The sequence below is a fragment of the Anolis carolinensis genome, unplaced genomic scaffold, assembly GCF_035594765.1.
Source record: "Anolis carolinensis isolate JA03-04 unplaced genomic scaffold, rAnoCar3.1.pri scaffold_9, whole genome shotgun sequence".
Taxonomy (NCBI): domain Eukaryota; kingdom Metazoa; phylum Chordata; class Lepidosauria; order Squamata; family Dactyloidae; genus Anolis; species Anolis carolinensis.
The window spans coordinates 5731131-5751554 of record NW_026943820.1 but is presented as its reverse complement, the minus strand read 5'-3'; the positions used below and the strand labels follow the sequence as shown (position 1 = coordinate 5751554).

The 20424-nt window shown below is 49.1% G+C and overlaps 1 protein-coding gene across 5 annotated transcripts in view; it reads right to left on the bottom strand.

Annotated features, from left to right (window-relative positions):
- pmfbp1 (polyamine modulated factor 1 binding protein 1) overlaps positions 1-20424 on the bottom strand; it is a 38026-nt gene that overhangs the window by 12428 nt on the left and 5174 nt on the right. For 3 of the 5 annotated variants that reach the window (XM_008120612.3, XM_008120609.3, XM_008120610.3), the window contains exons 2-6: positions 17640-17742; positions 9494-9588; positions 3852-3978; positions 802-936; positions 5-94 (exon numbers count right to left, since the gene is read on the bottom strand). In XM_008120612.3, the coding sequence (XP_008118819.2) occupies positions 5-94; positions 802-936; positions 3852-3978; positions 9494-9588; positions 17640-17705 (513 nt within the window). In that variant the 5' untranslated portion in view covers positions 17706-17742. Of the gene's footprint in view, positions 1-4; positions 95-801; positions 937-3851; positions 3979-9489; positions 9589-17639; positions 17743-20424 lie in introns of all 5 variants that reach the window. The other 2 variants (XM_062961778.1, XM_008120611.3) reach the window with 2 other exon arrangements.

Here is a 20424-nt window from a genome sequence, read left to right as displayed (position 1 = left end):
TCACCTGCAGCCTTTGCTCCCATCTGGGTCCCCTCCATGCCTCCTTCAGGCCCTCTGTCAAAGAAGTCAGGTGTCTGCAAGGCTCCTCCTTGAACTATCCAAGGGAAGAGAGGCAGGGAGAGGTTGGGGCAGGACTGCGTTCCCCTCGGCCAGGTCTTGCTTGATGGACCCCTCAGGGAGGGACACACAAGAGGCTGGCTGGTGCCACATTCTCAGCGTACAGGTGGCACCGTGGAGTGAGCGCAAGGGGCCTCTGCCCACCTGAGCCCTGAGGGAAGAGGGGCCTCTGCCCAGACTCTTCTTGAGCTGGAGCGCAGAGAGCGCATGCCCTGGAGCACAGCAGCCACGCAGCCCTCCTTTGCCGCACGCGTGCGCTCTGTTGCCTTGACGAAGGGGCAGGAGGGGCAAAAGGGTTGCCTGGCTGCAGCCAGAGCAGACCCAAAGCAGGAGCAGCCCTTGTGGACCCATGCCCAACCCACCCTTCGCCCCGAATGCCTGCCTTGCTAGCCACGGAGTCCCACAGAGCCCATCACTCCCCAGGTCGGAAGGAGGAGCCACAGCCAAAGAGGAAGGAATGGTTGGGCATCTCTTCTCTCAGCACAGCTGCCTGGCAGAGAGTAGAAAGTGCCACCAGCCGCAGCCGAGCACAAGGGAGCCACCCCACTGACTGCTCTCTCCCCAGAAAAAGTGCCAAGGACACACAATCAATGGCCAGAGCATCTGTTCTGCTTGGACTCCTTCCTCCTCCAACTGCTGCCCTCCTCCCGTGGCCCCCAATTCCTCTCGCCTGGCCCTCCATACCTGCTGAAGGGGGTCCTCTTCTTGGTGCGTCTTGCCAGCCTCCGGATCATCTGCCGGCTGCCGGCTCCGATGCCGCCTCTGGTCCAGCACCGCCTGCGCCTCCCACTGCCGGGTCCCAGGCTCCTGAACAGCCAGCTATCGACCCACCCAAGGAAAGAAAGGAGGGAAGGGAGGAAGACAGGAAGGAAGGGAGAAAATGGCGGTTGGAGGGGGAGGGGAGGGGAGGAAATCAATGGCTACTAGAGGGGCTGGGCAGATTGCCAGCAGCTGCTGCTCCCTCAGAGAAGGGCTGGTGAGGGTGCAATGATGGGCAGGCATGGAAAGAGTGAGGGCAAAGGGCATGCCAGGGGTTATGCCAAGGCCTGGCCTTCTGTGAGGAAGCTGCCTTCATCCCAGGCTGCCCAACCAGGACCTGGAGCTGCTGGGTTTGTGCTGCCAGCTGCAACAGGGAGGGAGGGAGGGAGCAAAGGGATGTCAGACACTAAAGGGGGGGGGGGGGTCAGGCCGGACTTGGATATTGATCTGCCAAGGCTGGAGAGCCTGCTGCAGCCTCAGAGGCCAGGGGAGGGGGCTGGGGCATGGCCTCAGTGTCACCTCCAGAGCAAGCAGCAGAAGCCGGAGAAGCCACAGGAGGAAGAGGATGCCATTGGAGGAAGGGGACAAGGCAGTCTCATCGCCCACAGCAACCCATGAAGGGTCCAAGGCTGTTACCCTCATCTCAGAGTCCTCTTGGGGGTCCCAGAGACAGCTCTTGCAGGGATCGTGTCCTGCGGCTGCATCTCCCCCTCTACCCTGGAACCGGACCGGAGGAAAGGATGCCAGGTGAGGCCAAGGGGTCCGTGGGGAAGGACTCCCTGCCCCAGAAGTGGAAGATGCCACTCCAGGAGGGTGGGTTGCAAAAAGGGCCTCGGAGGGGAAAGGAGGCATGAAGGAGCCATGTGCCACAAGGCCCCAGCTGTGGGCTCCCCAGGGGCCTCCTCAGGGACCCTATTCTCTATCAATCATCACAGTCTTTCCCATGCTGCCATGGATCTAGGGATGGAGGAGAGGGCAGGAACTGCCACTTGGCTGGAGATCCCTCCCCGCTTGCCTGCCTCCAAAAGGAAGCCAGGGGCATGCTTTCCTTCAGGGCAAGACCTCTGCCTCCCTTCACACAGACATTTCATGCTGCCCTTTCTCTTTCAAGCCCTCGTCATTCCTGGATACATGTTCAGGGAGAGCAAGGGCTGGACACCGAATGACTTGAGGCAAAGGATTAAAATAACTGAGGGTCTCTGAAGCAGCAAAAAGAATGGCTGCTGCTCCCTCCTGCCACATCATTGCTGCTTCGTGCTTTGTGCCCTGAGAAAAGGAGCAGCCACAAGGCCTGCAGGGGCTGAGGCAGGCCATACATAGAGGCCTAGCATACAGAGCCCTCAGATACATGCATCTGGAGGGACCAGGTCTTCCCTGGGAAAAGCCATTGCCCCTGTCTGTCTGTGCCTCCTGGTTGAGGGGACCCACCCCTTTCTCTCCTTCCCAGCGCTAGGTTTGCCTTCAGTCTCCTTTGTTCTGGAAGAGGCTCCCTTCTGAATGGCATTTAATTTTGCTGCGTCTGGTCTTGGCGGCTCTTCCTCCCCAAGACACCTTCTCATTCTGGGGCTGAGCTTTGCGCTTAAAGAAGAGGAGCAAAGCTCTGACCCAGAGTAAGGAGCAACCCTCAAAACCCTCAAAAGAGCAAGCGGCCCAGGGAAGGGAGCGGAGCGGAGGGAAGGGGTGTCAGGACCCATTGGTAGGACTACCAGGGCCACCCACCGCCAAGGCCTCTTCCTGGGCTCTGCCTGATACAGGCCTCCCATGGGGAAACGGTTCTGAAGGGGAACCGCCACCTCCAGGGCCTGTGCACATGCGACCAACTTACTCTGGGAGGAGTCTGCATCGGAAGGGGACTTTCTTTTCCTGTCAGGATCAACTTGAGAAACTGCAAGTCGCTTCTGATGTGAGAGAACTGCCTGTCTGCAAAGACGTTGCCCAGGGCATGCATGGGTATTGATTTTTTTTTTTTACCATTTTTGCGGGAGGCTTCTCTCATGTGGGAACATGGGGAGTTGGAGCTGAAAGAAGATGCTCACCTGCTTTCCCCAGATTCAAACCACCAACCTGTTGGTCATCAGTTCTGCCAGCACAAGGGTTTAACCCAGGGGTCCCCAAACTAAGCCTCCGAGGTCATTTACCTTGCCCCCGCCCTCAGTTTTATAATATAATATATTGTATATACATATAATATTGATAATAATATTATAATGTAGTACAATATAACACTAATTATAATACCATATAATAATATTAATTATATATTCTATATTACATATAATATTAATAATATTACAGTATAGTGGTATAGTTCAATATAGTAATATATAATGCTAATATTGTGCTATGCTAATAATGTAATATATTGTATGTACATAAAATTTGTAAGCCACTCTGAGTCCCCTTTGGGGTGAGAAGCGTGTGATACAAATGTAGTAAATAAATGCAGTAAATAAATAAATAATGAATAAATAAATTTTAGACTTAGGCTCGCCCAACCACAACAACAACAACAACAACAACAACAACAACAACCCTAATTAACTTGACTATCTCATTGTCCAGAAGCAGGACCACACTTCCCATTGAAATCCTGATAAATGTATGTTGGTTAAAATTGTTTTTATTTTTAAATATTGTATTGTTCTTTCATTGTTGTTGTTGTTGTTGTTTTTGCACTACAAATAAGACATGTGCAGTGTGCATTGGAATTTTTTTGTTTGTTTTTTTCAAATGATAATCCAGCCCCTCAACAGTCTGAAGGATTGTGGACCAGCCCTTGGCTTAAAAAGTTTGAGGACCCCTGGTTTAACCCATTGTGCCACCAGGGACTGAAGGGAGGGGAGTGGGCTTCAGGGCAGGCTTTTCCTACAAAGTTACCTCCCCCTGCCAGACAAAGCGCACCACAGCATAATTAACATTATATTTGTAGCGCATACACTCTCTGTTCCCAGACAGTGAGAGAATGCTGGGCCTACCTCTGCCTTGGCTGCCTCCTGCAGCTGAATGGCTTCCTGCAGCTGGGGTCCGAGTCCAAAGAGGAAGCCCTCCATCAGCAATGCCATATGCCTATCTGGACTCATCTGAGGCGCTGGAAAAGGAGGCCTAGGAAGGAAAGGAATTCAGAAAAGATTGCTAGGACACCAAGGCAGGAGGGCTGGATGCAGGGCAGGAAGTGCTGGGAGAATTAGGGCGAGAGCAAGTGCAGACCTGGCCAAAGGGTCCCTGCCTCAGGCAGACTGTCAGAGAAACAGGCTGATAATAATAATAATAATAATAATAGTAATAATAATAATGATACAGTAGAGTCTCACTTATCCAAGCTAAACGGGCCGGCAGAAGCTTGGATAAGCGAATATCTTGGATAATAAGAAGGGAATAAGGTAAAACCTATTAAACATCAAATTAGGTTATTTTACAAATTAAGCACCAAAACATCATGTTTTACAACAAATTTGACAGAAAAAGCAGTTCAATACACAGTAATGTTATGTTGTAATTACTGTATTTACAAATTTAGTACCAAAATATCATGATATATTGAAAACATTGACTACAAAAATGGCTTGGATAATCCAGAAACTTGGATAAGCGAGGTTTGGATAAGTGAGACTCTACTGTAATAATAATAAATATAATATCTTTATTTCTACCCCACCACCATCTCTCCAGAGGCACTCAGGGCGGCTCACAGAAGCACTATAGTGATAGGTAAAGGTAAAAGTTTTCCCCTGACGTTAAGTCTAGTCGTGTCTGACTCCGGGGGTTGGTGCTCATCTCCATTTCTAAGCTGAAGAGCTGGTGTTGTCTGTAGACACCTCCAAGATTATATGGCAGACATGACTGCATGGAGCGCTTTTACTTTCCCACCGGACTGGTACCTATTGTTCTACTTACATTTACATGTTTTCGAACAGCTAGGTTGGCAAAAGCTAGGGCTAATAGTGGGAGCTCACCCCGCTCCACAGATTAAAACACCTGACCTTTCGGTTAGCAAGTTCAACAGCTCAGTGGTTTAACCCGCTGCTCCGCCAGTGGCTCCTAATACACAGTATACAAGTACATAAATATATAATATATAGCATAAGTAAAAAAGCAACAATGTACGTAAAAATATAATAATTATAAAAATTTCCTAAAGTGCAGTAAAACCTGTGAACAAGCTAATTATCAGCAATAACAAAAGGCGAAGTGGCACAATCGGATCATCGGGCTGGCCAGAATTACACAGGCTCAAAGGCCTGTTGGAAGAGCCATGTTTTTAAATTCATCCAAAAGGATTGAATGGTGGGGGCAAGGGAATTCCAGAGCCGGGGAGCCACTACCAAGAAGGCCCTCTCTCTCTCGTATTTGAGATGGTGGTGGGACCGAGAGAAGAGCCTCCCCAGCAAATCTCCATGCTCGTGCTGGTTCATAGAAGGAGCTACATAGATGCGCCTGCTGTGTTGGGAAAACTAACACATTGAAATGGTTCTGTTGTCTCCATGTTATTTATTATTATTTATTAGCGACATTTATATCTCGCCCTTCTCACCCCGAAGGAGACTCAGTGCGGTTTACAAGTATATATACATACAATACATTATACTAGCTGTGCCCGGCCACGCGTTGCTGTGGCGAAGTATGGTGGTATGGGAAATAAAGTGTTGAGGAATTGGTGGTAGTTAAGGTAAAGGGTAAAGGTTTTCCCCTGACATTAAGTCCATTATAAATGGGTTATATAGCTGCGTGGAAGAGCCTTGAGTCTACACTGCCATATAATCCAGTTCAAATCAGATAATCTGTATTTTATAGGCAGTGTGGAAGAAGCCTAAGTGAGGCCTAACTCTGCCTGTCCCCTGGGCTGAGTGGGTTGCTAGGAGACCAAGTGGGCGGAGCTTAGCCTTCTAACTGGCGGCAATTGGATAAAAACAATTAATCCTCTCCCTCTAATTAGGACTTAATTTTTCTTTTCTTTTTGTTGTATGAACGTAGAGGCATAGATGAGGGGTTGTGCTGCCAAGTTTAGTGTTTCTGGGATGTGTAGTTTTGATGTTTTGTCCTAGGCCGAAATTTCATTACCCTTTTATATATATATAGACTAGCTGTGCCCGGCAACACGTTGCTGTGGTGAAGTCTGGTGGTATGGGAAATAAAGTATTGAGGAATTGGTGGTAGTTAAGGTAAAGGGTAAAGGTTTTCTCCTGATATTGTCCAGTTGTGTCCGACTGCACACTGAAGTGGATTATATGGCAGCGTGGAGTCAAGATAATCCAGTTCAAAGCAGATAATATAAGATTATAAATGGGTTCTATAGCTGTGTGGAAGGGCCTTGAGTCTACACTGCCATATAATCCAGTTCAAATCAGATAATCTGTAATTTATAGGCAGTGTGGAAGAGGCCTAAGTGAGGCCTAACTCTGCCTGTCCCCTGGGCTGAGTGGGTTGCTAGGAGACCAAGTGGGCGGAGCTTAGCCTTCTAACAGGCAGCAATTGGATAAAAACAATTATTCCTCTCCCTCTAATTAGGACTTAATTTTTCTTTTCTTTTTGTTGTATGAACGTAGAGGCATGGATGAGGGGTTGTGCTGCCAAGTTTAGTGTTTCTGGGATGTGTAGTTTTGTTGTTTTGTTCTAGGCCGAAATTTCATTACCCTTTTATATATATAGATTATACGACTATATTGCAATATTATTAGTTATCTGTCTTTACCTCACTTCCTTCCTGTTAGCTTTATGATACCCTCAATTAACATTTGCATGGAGCTCCGGACATCTTCTAGAAAGTGGTCCTGTTTTTGGTCGTGTACGCAAACCTTTGAAGTTAGCGGTTATAAAAGAGAGGTGCTCCCTTTGCTCCCTGTTTTTCTTCGGTCTTCGAAGTTATCGTTATAGCTATGGAGCTTGCACAACGCATGGCCTATGCTCAAGCTAGAGAAATCTATCCTTTACCTTCTGCTCTGGGAATGGGGGACTTTCACCCTCAGGCTAACCCTAAAGCCAGGATTAGCATACTTATGGACCACCCCAGGCAAAGCAGAGGGAGGAAGGCCCAAGTGTGGAGAACTTGGGCCCTCCCTCCAGGTGTTTTGGACTTCAACTCCCACCATTCCTAACAGCCTCAGGCCCCTTCCTTTTGCCCCTCAGCCGCTTAAGCGGCTGAGGGGCAAAAGGAAAGGGCCTGAGGCTGTTAGGAATGGTGGGAGTTGAAGTCCAAAACATCTGGTTGGAGGGTCCAAGTTGGCCCAGGCCTGCCCTAAGAAATGGAGCAAATGCTTTCCATTCAAAATATGCCGACAGATTATTGTGCTCATGTTGGGACATTTGTGAGCGGTCTTGAGGTGGGGTCTCTGCGGTCAGGGAGCCCGGGCTCAGAACAGGCAGAGACTGGCACTCATAAACGATGCACGGTCGTTTGCATATTCCAGTCATGAGGCATTATGCAAATGCCGCCCGATTAGCATAATGGATTCCACTCGCTGCTTCTCTGCGCGCTTTCAAAAAATAAAAAAAACGAAGGGAGGCGAAGGGTGGCTCCATCTGCCCGTCAAAGTCGGGACTCGGGGAGGAATGGGATCGGGCACAGCACGCCCTGAGACTCTCCATTTGGGACCCTTTAAGGGGAGATAGCTGAGAAATGGGAACTACGAAGTGCCAAGGTCGAGTGGGAAGAGAGTGGGAAGAGGGAAACCCATCCCTTTGGCAACTGTTTTAATTAAGCACAGCAAAGACACACACAGGGGCAGGAGTAAATATAGAGTATGTGAGGCAGGCGAGGAACTAACAAGGCACGCTAATAAGCGGATGCTGCTTGCCTCCCCCTCCTTTTAAGTTGGGGGAGTGCTCTGGAGGAGGGGCTGCTTGGATTATTTATAACCAAGGGCTCTGGCAACCTCTTGTGAGGAGGGATATGAGGGGAGTCTTGCCATCCATCAGCCCACAGAAGCCCCTCTCCTTCCTTCAGGGGATGCCTTGGTTCCAATGCGGGGGCTTCCCATTCCCCCCTCTGAAGGGCAGGACTGTGCCAAGCGGCTGGCGGCACCTGCGCCCTGTGGGAAAAGTTGGCCGTTAATTCTTCAGCTTTTAAAATCAATTAATCCGCATGTTAATTAACGTCAGGCAGAGGGGGGAGGAGGAGGGGGAAGCCAGCAAAGGAGGGAGGGTAAAGTGGGAGGGAGGGGAGGGAGGGAGGAACAGCGTCGCAAGGGTGATAGAGGGATGGATGGATGGATGGCAGGCGCGCTGGCACCGTGCCATCCATTCAGGGGCAACGCCACCCTTCCGCGCGATAACAGCAGCGGGTATATATGTTCCGGGGCCCCGGAGGAGGGCGGCCAGTGCGAAGCTGCAGAGGCAGATGTGCAAGAGGCACCAACCAGGCATCGGGTGCCAGGAGGAAGGTGAGCAAGGGCTCCTTGGGGGGCTCCGGGGGTCCCTTTCCTCCACCCAGACCTCTGCCACCAGCCCCCCACTCAGCGCCATTCTGCCGCAGTGGAGCCGGTGCAAGGAAGACAAAGGCCGCCGTCTCCGCCATGATGGCACTCCCACGCCCCGGCTGGCACCCGCAGCCTTCAAGGTACGAAGGCAGCACGAGGAGGAGGAGGAAGAGAGGGCACCAAGGGGCAAAGGAAAACAAAGCAATGCCCCCGCTGGAACGCTTGCCCCTTCGGCAACCGAGGATCTGCCGCAGTGGCAGCAGAAGGCACACTGGCACATGGCGGCATCGCAAAGAGGGTGGCACGAGGGACAGGGAGCTTCTACCAAACTGGCATCAACCCATTTGAGGAAGAGATGTCAGAATGAGGGGCACATGGGAGACTTGAGTGATGCCATGTCTGCAGAATGAGCGAAAGAGCAGCTGGAAGGCAGAAAGTGGCAAGCGGCACTGGGTGCCCAGATCCAGAAGGGAACATCCTGAATTGCTCCTCCAAAGGAAGAAGATAGCAGCTGCATAGGAAGAAAGAAGCATCTGGGCGCTGGCGCATAAAGACAGAGCCCTTGGCACATTCCTGGCGGAGGCACCATGGTAGCCCAGCTGTGCATGCACTCTGACTATATGCCGATGAGAAAGTGCCAGGACACCAGGAAAGAGTGTGAGGATATGGGGTGAAGAATGTAGGATGCCCGCCTGCCTGTCCTTCTGACCCAGTGGGCACAGGAGACCACCCTCCACAGACCCTCCAGAACCAGCTTCAGCAGCAGTGATCCTTGGCTGGCCATCGCCCGGGAGACGAAGGGGGCCACTGCCAGGAGCCCTCCACCATCACCGCAAGATCCACCGTGGAGTGTTTCTGTGTGTTGTGGGGAGGGGGGCCTGGGAGAGGGAGGGATGCCACTCAAACCTGCACCAATGTGCAGGAAGAGGAGGAGGAGGAGACAAGGGAGCACAGAGTGAGCGATGGAGCGGGAAGGGGCTCCCCGGGCACCCAGGTGGCATGTGCCAGACAGGCTGGTGGCTGCCCCCTCCCCATTCCCTCTTTAGGCTGCCTCCTTCCTTCCTTCCTTCTTTCCTTCCTTCCTTCCTTCCTTCCTTCCTTCCTTCCTTCCTTCCTTCCTTCCTTCCTTCCTTCCTTCCTTCCTTCCTTCCTTCCTTCCTTCCTTCCTTCCTTCCTTCCAGAGGCTCAGCAGCTGACTTACTTACATGGGTGCTTGTGCTTGCTGTGGTGCTGCTGCTGCTGCTGCTGGAGACCTAGGGAGCCGTTCGGCTGGCATCGGGCTCGGAGCCAGGGACGGGCGCTGGAGACAAAAGGAAGACACAGAAACAAAGTCATGCCATGGGAATACCAATGGGTTGCTCGCTTACGAGGAATTTACAAAACACGCCAACCGTGGAGTCGTCCCCCTCCTCATCCAAAAAGAAAACCCCCCAAGAAGGGAAAACGGGGGACTGGCGCGCATTTTTTTTTCGCACGGAAAATACTGGCATGGGATTTACTGCCGAGCGGCAGAGCTCAGGATTAACAGCTGGCATCTTTGGGGCATCCGTTTTGTTCAAATGGACGAGCTTTTCCAGCTAATGAGGAATTATCGTTTTGCTAATGAGCCCTGAAATATCGAGGGGGAAGGTCTGTGTGCGGATTCTGTTAATCACCCTGGCGCTGCGGCATGGCTGGATTACAAAGAAAGGAAGAGCAAGAGGGAGACAGACAAAGCGAGAGGGTGCCGGGTAGGAGGGGGGTCTCCCAGGGGGTACTGGGGTTCAGAAGTGGGTGCTGGGGCCTCGTCCCTCCCTCTGGATGAGGTGCCAACAGCATGCCCCCCCCCCCCAAACTCCACACAGAAGACACTCAAGGAAGACCGCCAAAGAGCGGGCACAACCGCTGCCTGAGCGCGTCTCCAGAGGTTAATCATCATGCAGGAGAAGGGCTTTATGCATATTTCATTTGCATATCATTAAGCCGTGCGAGCCAAGGATGGTGAGCCAAGAGAGGTGCAATGCTGAGGGGCCGGGAGCCTGATTCGGGGGCATTGCCAGGAGGTGCCACAGGCGGGACCCCATCGGCCCTCTTTGCTTGGACCTCATGGGGATGGTGGGAGGTGCTCCCCTCTGCAGAGCCTGGGGCACTGCTCCCCATTAATGCTGGGAGGGAGCCAGGCACCTGTCACGAGGAATGCCACCCGCTTCAGTAGGATGGAAATAGCGCTTGCCCATCTCCTCTGAAGGGGCCTTCAGAAAGGCATTGGCGAAGGAGGAGAGGAAGGGATCCAGGACACCCCACACTTCATACTGGATACAGGGACCCCTACTTCCCTCCTGCCCTTCTTAGCAAACTGTTGGCTCCTCTGTTCCCTGCTTCGACTCCCTTTTCTTTGGGTTGCTCCCACTTGAGCAGTTCATCATATGCAGGAGGTCCTGGCCCTGGCCACAAAAGGACAGCCACTGTGGGTTTTTTTTTGGGTTTTTTGGTAGCTTCTTTCTGATATGTCCACTCTCCTCTGAGGTGCCTGGGGGGGGGGGGGTTTGCACAGTGCCTGCCCTCTTCCCTTGGCCCCAGCTCTTGGGCCGGGCTAAGGAAGTGATGGTGGAGGCTGTGCCGGAAGGAGCCGGCCTCTCTTCCCTTGGCGCCACTGTGCTGCTCTGTTGCGGCACACGCAGATGTCGCTGTTGTTCTTCAAGACCATGGGCCCAATGTTGCGCAAAGGCGCAACGGGGGCACAAGGCTGTCTTGGGAAGGGAAGGGTCCCCACAGTCGGAAGGTCCCTGCCATTGATGGATCGGCCCATTACCAAGGCGGAGCGGGAAGAGACAAGCAGCAGCCTCTGAATGGGGGAGAATTTTAATATAGGGGTGGGGAAGGGAGCATACATCCAAGCTGTGACGATAAATAGACAGCTTGCACATTACAACCCAAAGGGACACATCCCCTCAAACACCAAAATAAGTGGGAAGTGCAGAGGGAGAATCCAATGCCCTGCCAAAGATAGTTCTCCTTGTTTGGTTGGGGGGACTCTCTGCTAGGGAGGCTCCTTCGGCCCCTGCCCACTTGAGCCCCACACAGGGAGATCTGGGGTGCTTACGGAGGATTAAGGCGCAGTGGAAGGCAAACCCAATCATTCCCAAATGGATCTGTGTTGCCAGGCGAGGAGGAGCAGCCAGAGGAGCTCCAAGGCCTAGTCTGCCAGGAGGGCCCTGCAGAGAACTCAACGCAAACAAGCAACGTCGGGAAGGGAGTTGAGAGCCATCCTCAGGCTTCATTCCAATGCAAGGGATTATAAAGGGCATGTCAGAGGCAGCCCTAAGGTTTGCGGGAAGGACCATCAGTTGGCTGGACCCTAAAGGCCAGGACAGAGAACAAGCAGCCAGACCCCCCCCCCCCAAATCCATTCCAGTAGTCCTTAAGCTATAGGCCAGCAATGGCACCATATCTGTGCCTAACAGCTACAGCCAGAATCCACCGCCAACCTGCTCATGGAGGGGCATCAGTCCAGTGTGTGTGTATTTTTTCATAGCTATTGCGTGTAGGGGGGGATCTGGTAACAGGATATGGCTGTCTGTTTGTTGCAATGGGATTGGTGAAAAAATTGAGTCTCCAGGAAGCACCACCAAGTTTAACCAAGAATGCTACTTCCTTGTCCTTTTGACATGGTTCGTAAGGACTAGCAACTTGGCTCTCCCCTTTGAGGATGCCCAATTCCCTTCATACCCACTGACACTGGGATTCCCAGCAGCTCTGCCACCCCTTCTTTGAGACCTGTCTTTTATTATCCTATGGGACTGATTCCTGCTCTTTTTCTCTGCAACTCTGCTATAAACAGAACTCACCAATTAAACAAAAAAAAGGGGTGGAAAGATAGGGAAGAGGTGAAGGTGGTATCAAAAGACCTGAGCACTCCTGACCCTGGTGCTCTGGCAGTGGGGAGGGGGCTCCATCTGGGGCGACTTCCTGACCACACCTGGAATATAGGCACTGCTCCCGGATGACCCTGGTGCAACCCTATGGCCACGATCCAACATGCCTCTGCAGCACTTCAATCCCCACTTCATGCCTATGAGCCGCTATGGGGAGAGAGGTGCAGGTCCACCACCTCCCTTTCTCTCCCCCCCCCCCCCCAAACATTGTGAGGTCAGCAGAGCCGCTTTCTCGTTTGAAGCGATGAGCTATTTACTCCCTAACAATTCTGCTTGAGAGCTGGTTTAGCATTTTTATTGGAATGTGAAAGCTCTTAAAAGAAGGGAGGAAAAAAAATCTAATCAGGCAGAAGAGATAGAAAACTTGCTGAATTTCTGCCGCCCCACCCCTCCGCGATAGTCCCCCCCTCAATCCTATCAAAAGCACATCTTCCATTCATTGCTTCCCGATGTCATTATGACAAGCGGCTGCAAATCAATAGCGGAGGGAGGCAGGGCCAGCCGGCATCCGCCAGTGATCAAGGCCCCCTCCCCTCGGCCCGCGGATGGGCTCTGCTAATAGCACATAATAGCCGCCATCGGTGCCCCCACATTAAATCATACATTTCACTTGGCGTTTATTATGGGATTTTTAAAACTCCTCACCAAATTGGATTTTCTCGATGGTCTCCAATTTCAACATTTGTCATTTAAAATTAAACTCCTCTGTGGGGGCGAGGGATGGAAATGGGAGGGGGGGGGCAGGATGGAGGAGAAGGAGAAGGGCTGGCAAGGGGAGAATTCTGCACCTCACCTCCTCTTTAAAAATGGAAACCTATACATAATACCGTAAATACTCGAGTATAAGCCGACCCGAATATAAGCCGAGGCGCCTAATTTTACCACAAAAAACTGGGAAAACATTGACTCCAATATAAGCCGAGGGTGGTAAATTTCAGAAATAAAAACAGATACCAATAAAACTACATTAATTGAGGCATCAGGAGGTTAAATGTTTTTGAATATTTACATAAAGCTCAAATTTAAGATAAGACTGTCCAACTCTGATCCAATCATTATTCTCATCTTCTTCAATGTAAATGTGCTTATGTATCCTTTTAATAATGACAGAGTAAAGTAATACATGTAATAATAATAATAATAAATACAGGAAAATAATACATGTAGTAATAGAGTAAAATAATAAATATAATAAGATCAGAGTGAAATAATAAATGTATTATTATTATTATTAATAATAATAATAATAATAATAGAGTAAAATAAATGTAATAGTAGCAACAATAATAGAGAAAAATAATAAATGTACCATATGTTCTTTAGTATAAGCTGACCCAAATATAAACCAACCAGGACCCTCACCTGCGTATAAGCTGAGGGGGGCTTTTTCAGTCTTTAAAAAAGGGCTGAAAAACTAGGCTTATACTCAAGAATATACAGTATCAATAATCACAAGCTCTAAAATTGTACATGTATCAGACATGTAAGAGGTATCCACTAATTGCACTGAAGTAAAAGCACAGTAGAGTCTCACTTATTCAAGCTAAACAGGCCGGCAGAAACTTAGATAAGCAAATATCTTGGATAATAAGGAGGGATTAAGGAAATGCCTATTAAACATCAAATTAGGTTATGATTTTACAAATTAAGCACCAAAACATCATGTATACAACAAATTTGACAGAAAAAGTAGTTCAATACGCAGTAATGTTATGTTGTAATTATTGTATTTACGAATTTAGCACCAAAATATCACGATATATTGAAAACATTGACTACAAAAATGCATTGGATAATCCAGAACCTTGGATAAGCGAGTCTTGGATAAGTGAGACTCTACTGTATTTAAACACACAGAAGTCCAACGCATACATACGAACACAAATGATGTCAGTAAAACACAGGATTATTATATTCTTCTTCATGGGTAGAATAATGGTTCTTGTGCCTTTACTACAAATGAGTAAATAGTGTGTGTATATATATACAGTAGAGTCTCACTTATCCAAGCTAAACGGGCCGGCAGAAGCTTGGATAAGCGAATATCTTGGATAATAAGGAGGAATTAAGGAAAAGCCTATTAAACATCAAATTAGGTTATGATTTTACAAATTAAGCACCAAAACGTCATGTTATACAACAAATTTGACAGAAAAAGTAGTTCAATACGCAGAAATGTTATGTTGTAATTACTGTATTTATAAATTTAGCACCAAAATATCACAATATGTTGAAAACATTGACTACAAAAATGGCTTGGATAATCCAGAAGCTTGGATAAGTGAGACTCTACTGTATCTATATCTCTATATATATCTATACATATTTCTAGTTGACAAATTGCATGTTTGTATTAATAACACGTAAGATTTACAGACCCAACAACCTGATGAAGGCTCCTGTGAGGTGAAACTGGTTGTGAGTGAATGTTGGGGTCTACTCATGTAGTCAAGAAACCAGAACATTCACTGTACAAGGATTTGGAGTCTACTAATCTGCAGTAGCTGGTATCCGTGATGCAGCAGGTTACACCACTGAGCTGTTGAACTTGCTGCCTGAAAGGTCAGCGGTTCAAATCCGGGGAGTGGGGTGAGCTCCTGCTGTTAGCTCCAGCTTTTATCAACCTAGCATTTCGAAAACATACAAATGTGAGTAGATCTATAAGTACTGCTCCGGTGGGAAGGAAACGGCACTCCATGCAGTCATGCCAGTGGCCACATGACCTAGGAGGTGTCTACGGACAACATCGGCTCTTCGGCTTAGAAATGGAGATGAGCACCAATCCCCAGAGTCGGACACGACTAGATTTAATGTCAGGGGAAAACCTTTACCTATCTTTTAACAATCCTGTTTTACTAACATCATTTGTGTTTGTATGTATGGATTGAACTTCTATGTGTTTAAATACTTTTGCATCACTGCAGTTAGTGGATACTGGTCTTGCCTCCTTTCCCAAAGCTTGGTTTTCATTTCTGGGGCCAAGAAGAACACATGAGAACACAGGATACCACACCAGACCCTGGCAAAGGCAGGCAGACGACTCAGGGCCCCCAGCAGCCCTCCAGTCAGCTTCAAAGGCCAACAAACAGACACATAGAGAGGCAGTCCCCTTACAGCTCCAGGAACTGGGCAGTTTCCATGCTTTTAATCTGGCCCAAGCCATTTGAGTCACCTGTGGGGCAGGAGGGTAGCAAGGACTGAGGTTCCTTTCCTGACACAGGAGACATCTTGGCCCAGGAGGGAGGCACCCTGCGCCCAGCACTCATTGCCCTCTCAGCCTTGATTTGATGTGCCCCTCACCCATAATTCCCAATGAATGTGACCCATTCTGACCCATCCCATGCTGCACAAAAGGGAAGCCAATGCCAAAAGCGAGGGGTCAGTGGGCCAGCAAGCGTGCAAGACACCCACAGGCCCCAAGCCTTAATAAAGGAGAGGGACAAGGAGCCTTCCCAACTGCCATGAAATGAAATCCATACATGGAAATATGCACGCAATGGCGGAGGAGGTAATACGGGGCCGGGGAGGGGGGTGGCAATGAAGGGGGGAGGGAGAGAAGCCGCCTGCGAATCCCTTTCTGCGGATGATTTGCCTTTGAGATCGGCAAGGTGCCGTCTGGCTGCTTACATTCTGTTTCCCTGGCAACACACTCCTGTAAAAGAAAGATTATTAAAGCGCATATGATTACTTGGCTGCCAAGCAAACGGGGCCGCGGCAGAGGCAGCCCAGGCGGAGGAGGCTCCTGAATGCCTTATCAGGGGAATCCAATTCCAGGCCAATGGCAACCTCCCTGCCAAATAAAGGCTTCCTGGCTCTCAGGCCCCCAGTCTAGACCAGTAAATGAAACTGGGACCAGCCCTTCCCCTGCCATCCTGGCCTGTGGAGATGCCCAATGAGTCGGAAGGAGGGAGGGAAAGGAGGGAGAGACTCCAGCATCCTTCCTTCCTTCCATAACACAGGCCTGGGAATGACCAGTTCAATTCAAAAGCCTGGAGCAGAGAGTTGCCCCCCTCTGCCCTCCCTTTCTAAGGTGCCATCCTAGGTTCATGGCTCTTGGAAATGCCAGAAGCAGGACACACACATCCCTCTCTCATTTGTGGATCCCCCGGCAATGAACCCACTGCTCAAAGCGGCCAGGGAAGCCTTGGCATTTGTGCAATGTGTGTATTTGGGGGGGGGGGGGCAACTGGGGCCAGGCTCAACCCAGGGACTGGCCATTGAGGCTGGAGTAGTAGCTACTCAGTGACCACACTTGGTGGTCATCCTTTAAAAAATTACCCATGTACATTCGAATATAAGCCGAGTTTTTCAGTCCTTTTGAAGGGCTGAAACAGCACCCCTCGGCATATACGCGAGTGAGGGTCTAGGCCGGCTTATACTTGGGAATATAGATAATCAGAGTAGGACAATCTTATAAGTCTTATAATTATCTTAAATTACAGTTTAATGTAAATATTAAAAAATATTTAATCTACTGATGCCTCAATTAATATAATTTTATTAGTATCTATTTTTATTTTTGAAATTTACCAGTAGCTGCTGCATTTCCCATCCCCGTCTTATACTCAAGTCAATAAGTTCTCCCAGTTTTTTGTGATAAAATTAGGTGCCTTGGCTTATATTTGGGTTGGCTTATACTTGATTATAGGAGTCCCGGTGGCGAAGAGCGTTAAATTGCTGAGCTGCTGAACTTGCAGACCGAAAGGTCCCAGGTTCAAATCCCAGGAGCGGCTTGAGCGCCCGTTGTTAGCTCCAGCTCCTGCCAACCTAGCAGTTCGAAAACATGCAAATGTGAGTAGATCAATAGGTACCGCTCCGGCGGGAAAGTAACAGCGCTCCATGCAGTCATGCCGGCCACATGACCTTGGAGGTGTCTATGGACAACCCCGGCTCTTCGGCTTAGAAATGGAGATGAGCACCAACCCCCAGAGTCAGGGGAAACCTTTACCTTTACCTTATACTTGATTATATACAATATTTATTTTATTTGGATTGTAACTTGGCTGCCATCTTCGCACTGCCCAGCAGGGGGAACCATTGACCTCTTAATCTAAACGAAAGCAGGTAGAAAACAGCGCAGACCACAGACAGAGGCACAAGAGCCTTTGTTTCAGGAGGAATGGAGCCCACTGACTGCCTCTTTCCTTGAGTCTCCAAGGGAGGCCCATGCAGAGAAGGCAAGACTGAGCAGCACTCTGGTCCCAGAGGGTCAGCCAGTCAGAGGCCATGTGCCTGACTGTGCTCTTGGCAAAATTTGCCCACCTTTGGTTTGAGCCTCTTGATGGCCAAGCAGGAATCAGAGGAGAAGGGAAAGGCTGCTCCGAGGCCGAGAACAGAGAGGAGAAAGAGACTGACTCAGGACAAGCGAAAGCGCAAGGCAAACGGTACCCTGTGACCCCAGCTGAGGCGCTGCTCCTTCCCCCCTCCAAGGACTCACCTGGACGGCCTCCTTCGCTGCAGCCATTCTCAAGAGCCCCACAGATGGATATCCCAGCACTTCCATGCCTTGCCCACTTGCCCCACAGGAGCGTTGCCTTCACCTGCAAAAGGATAAAAGGAGGCCCTCAAAGGAGGCCCACAAGGCTGGCATCCAACCCTGAGACCAATCCACCCCCAGCCCTGAGCGAAGCCAGGCCGCTGCCCCGAGGAAGAGGCTACAGACATTCAGTCCCATCCGAAAAGGAGTGGAGCGAAGGCTTTACAGTAATTGGAAACAGCAGACGGATGGACAGAGGGAAAGCGGAACAATGGCTTCAAACTACAGGAAAGGAGTTTCCACCTGAACATCAGGAAGAACTTCCTCACTGTGAGAGTTGTTCGGCAGTGGAACTCTCTCCCCTGGACCCTAACCCTAACCCTAACCCTAACCCTGCTTAAAAACCTTCTTTGGAGGCTTTTAAGCAGAGGCTGGATGGCCATCTGTCAGGGGTGGTTTGAATGCGATTTCCTGCTTCTTGGCAGGGGGTTGGACTGGATGGCCCATGAGGTCTCTTCCAACTCTACTATTCTATGATTCTATGAAATGCACTCTTTCTCCTGCCCCACAGAGAAAGGTGTGAACCTTGAGAAACTAAAACTTCCAGGAACGTATAAGTATGGAGCTATGGCATTTAAGTGGGGCCCAAGAGCATTCATTCCATAATGTAAATGCACCAAGAGAAGGGTATGGACCTTGGCAAACTATGACTCCCAGGACGGCACAGCATGGAGACATGGCATAATAATAACAACTAGAAAAGCTGGAACAATATGAGGATTTAAAGATCGACTTGCAAAGACTGTGGCACAAGCCAGTCAAGGTGGTCCCAGTGCCTAAAGACCTTGGCCTGCACAATCAGCACTGACAAAATTACCATCTGCAGAAGGCCACCTTACTGGGATCTGCACGCATTATTCGCCGATACATCACACAGCCCTAGACACTTGGGAAGTGTCTGGCGTGTGATCCAGTAGAACAGCCAGCAGAGTGTCTGCTGTGCACTCATCTTGTTGTGTTTCAAATAATAATGATGATGATAATAATAATAATAATAATAATAATAATAATAATAATAATAATAATGTTGTTGTTTTTTTATCTCAGCCGGCATTTGGAAACAATAGACATCTGAAAATTCATCACACAGTCCTAGACACTTGGGAAGTGTTCGACTTGTAATTTTGTGATACGAAATCCAGCATATCTATCTTGTTTGCTGTGTCATAATAAATAATAATAATAAAATAATAAATAAATAATAAAATAATAATAACAATAATAATGGCATTTAAAATGGGTCCCTTCTACATTTATTTTCCAGTGCAGACGAACCCAGAGAAGGGTATGGACCTTGGGAAACTATAAATCCCAGGAACGCATAGTATGGAGTTATGGTATTTAAAGTGGGGCCCAAGAGCATTCATTCAATAGTGTAAATGCACTCAGAGAAGGGTATGGTCCTTGGGAACCTATAACTCCCAGGACTGCACAGCATGGGGACATGGCATAAAATGTTGATGATGATGATAATGATGTCATTTAAAGTGGGTCGAAACTTTCCCTAACAAGGGGGTCTTGGCTTCTCCCACAATTTTTCTTTCCACAAATTGGGAAAACACCTCATTTTAATCCTGAGAGCAACAGATGCCATCACGTTACTGAACTGGCCATTCATCTGGATCATTCCCCAAAATTCCACTCGTCCCCTTGGAGCCAAAGCAGGCTTGGGGAAGAGGGCATGGTTGCGAGCGGAAGAGAGGCTTTGGGAGAAGAGCCAGGCCCAGGGGTCTCCCTGTGGCCAGAAAGCCACACTGCTGTCCCGGACTCTCGGCCACCGTCCCTGGCAGACAGCATCTGGCTCCCCTTCCCCAGAGCAGCTCCTTTGGGGTCAAATGCAATGATTGGCTTATTAAGTAGCAAAGCCTGGCTTTTAATAAGCAAAAGTGACTGAAAATTCTCTCCCACATCCTGATCATTCCAGCATTTCTAATTCATTATTTGAGCCCAGATTCATTAACTATTCAGTTTATAGATATTAATGCTCAAGATGCAGGCATCACCTGCCAAAATGGGAAGAGAAATGGTTTCAATTAGCTGTCGCGGAGCACAGAGCCTCTCTGCTGGGTATTTTTAGACCAAAGAGGCAAACACCATGGTGGCAGCCAGCCTCTGAGCAGAAGGAAGGCTGATGCCACAAAGCCCCAAAGAAAGGGCCGGCTGGGGTGGGTGTCAGAAGAGGGGGCATGGGGGGAGATGGCATGCGACCAGGGAAATCTCATCAAGATGGCATTTGGGAGCCAGACAAAAGAGAAGCTGGGCAACCTTCCAGTTGCAACAAGGAGAGAAGATGCCTGCCAGGCACCACTCGCTGTTTCTTGCAAGGAATACCATGCCCAATACATAATGAATCTTTTTCCTATTTTGACATCTCTTTCCTTTGAGTCCTATCCTGCTTTCTGTATATGTTTTGCAAATAAATTAGGACAGATAGGATGCTTGTGTTATATTCTTCCATTCCTTTGCATTGATTTGTTTCCTGCCACTAGGCACTAATCGCTGAGTGGCTGTGCTCTGGATTCTCACCTTGATTCTGCCAATTTTTCTTCCATCTCTCACTTGACCTTCAGTGTTTGAAGCGTTTCACCCGGCATCCGGTGAGGCTTTTCTTACTTTTTTTGGCTACAGATAAAGCTCTTTTTTTACCCTCACTATCCCTGGCTTCAGTCTAGAACTCCTCTGGTTT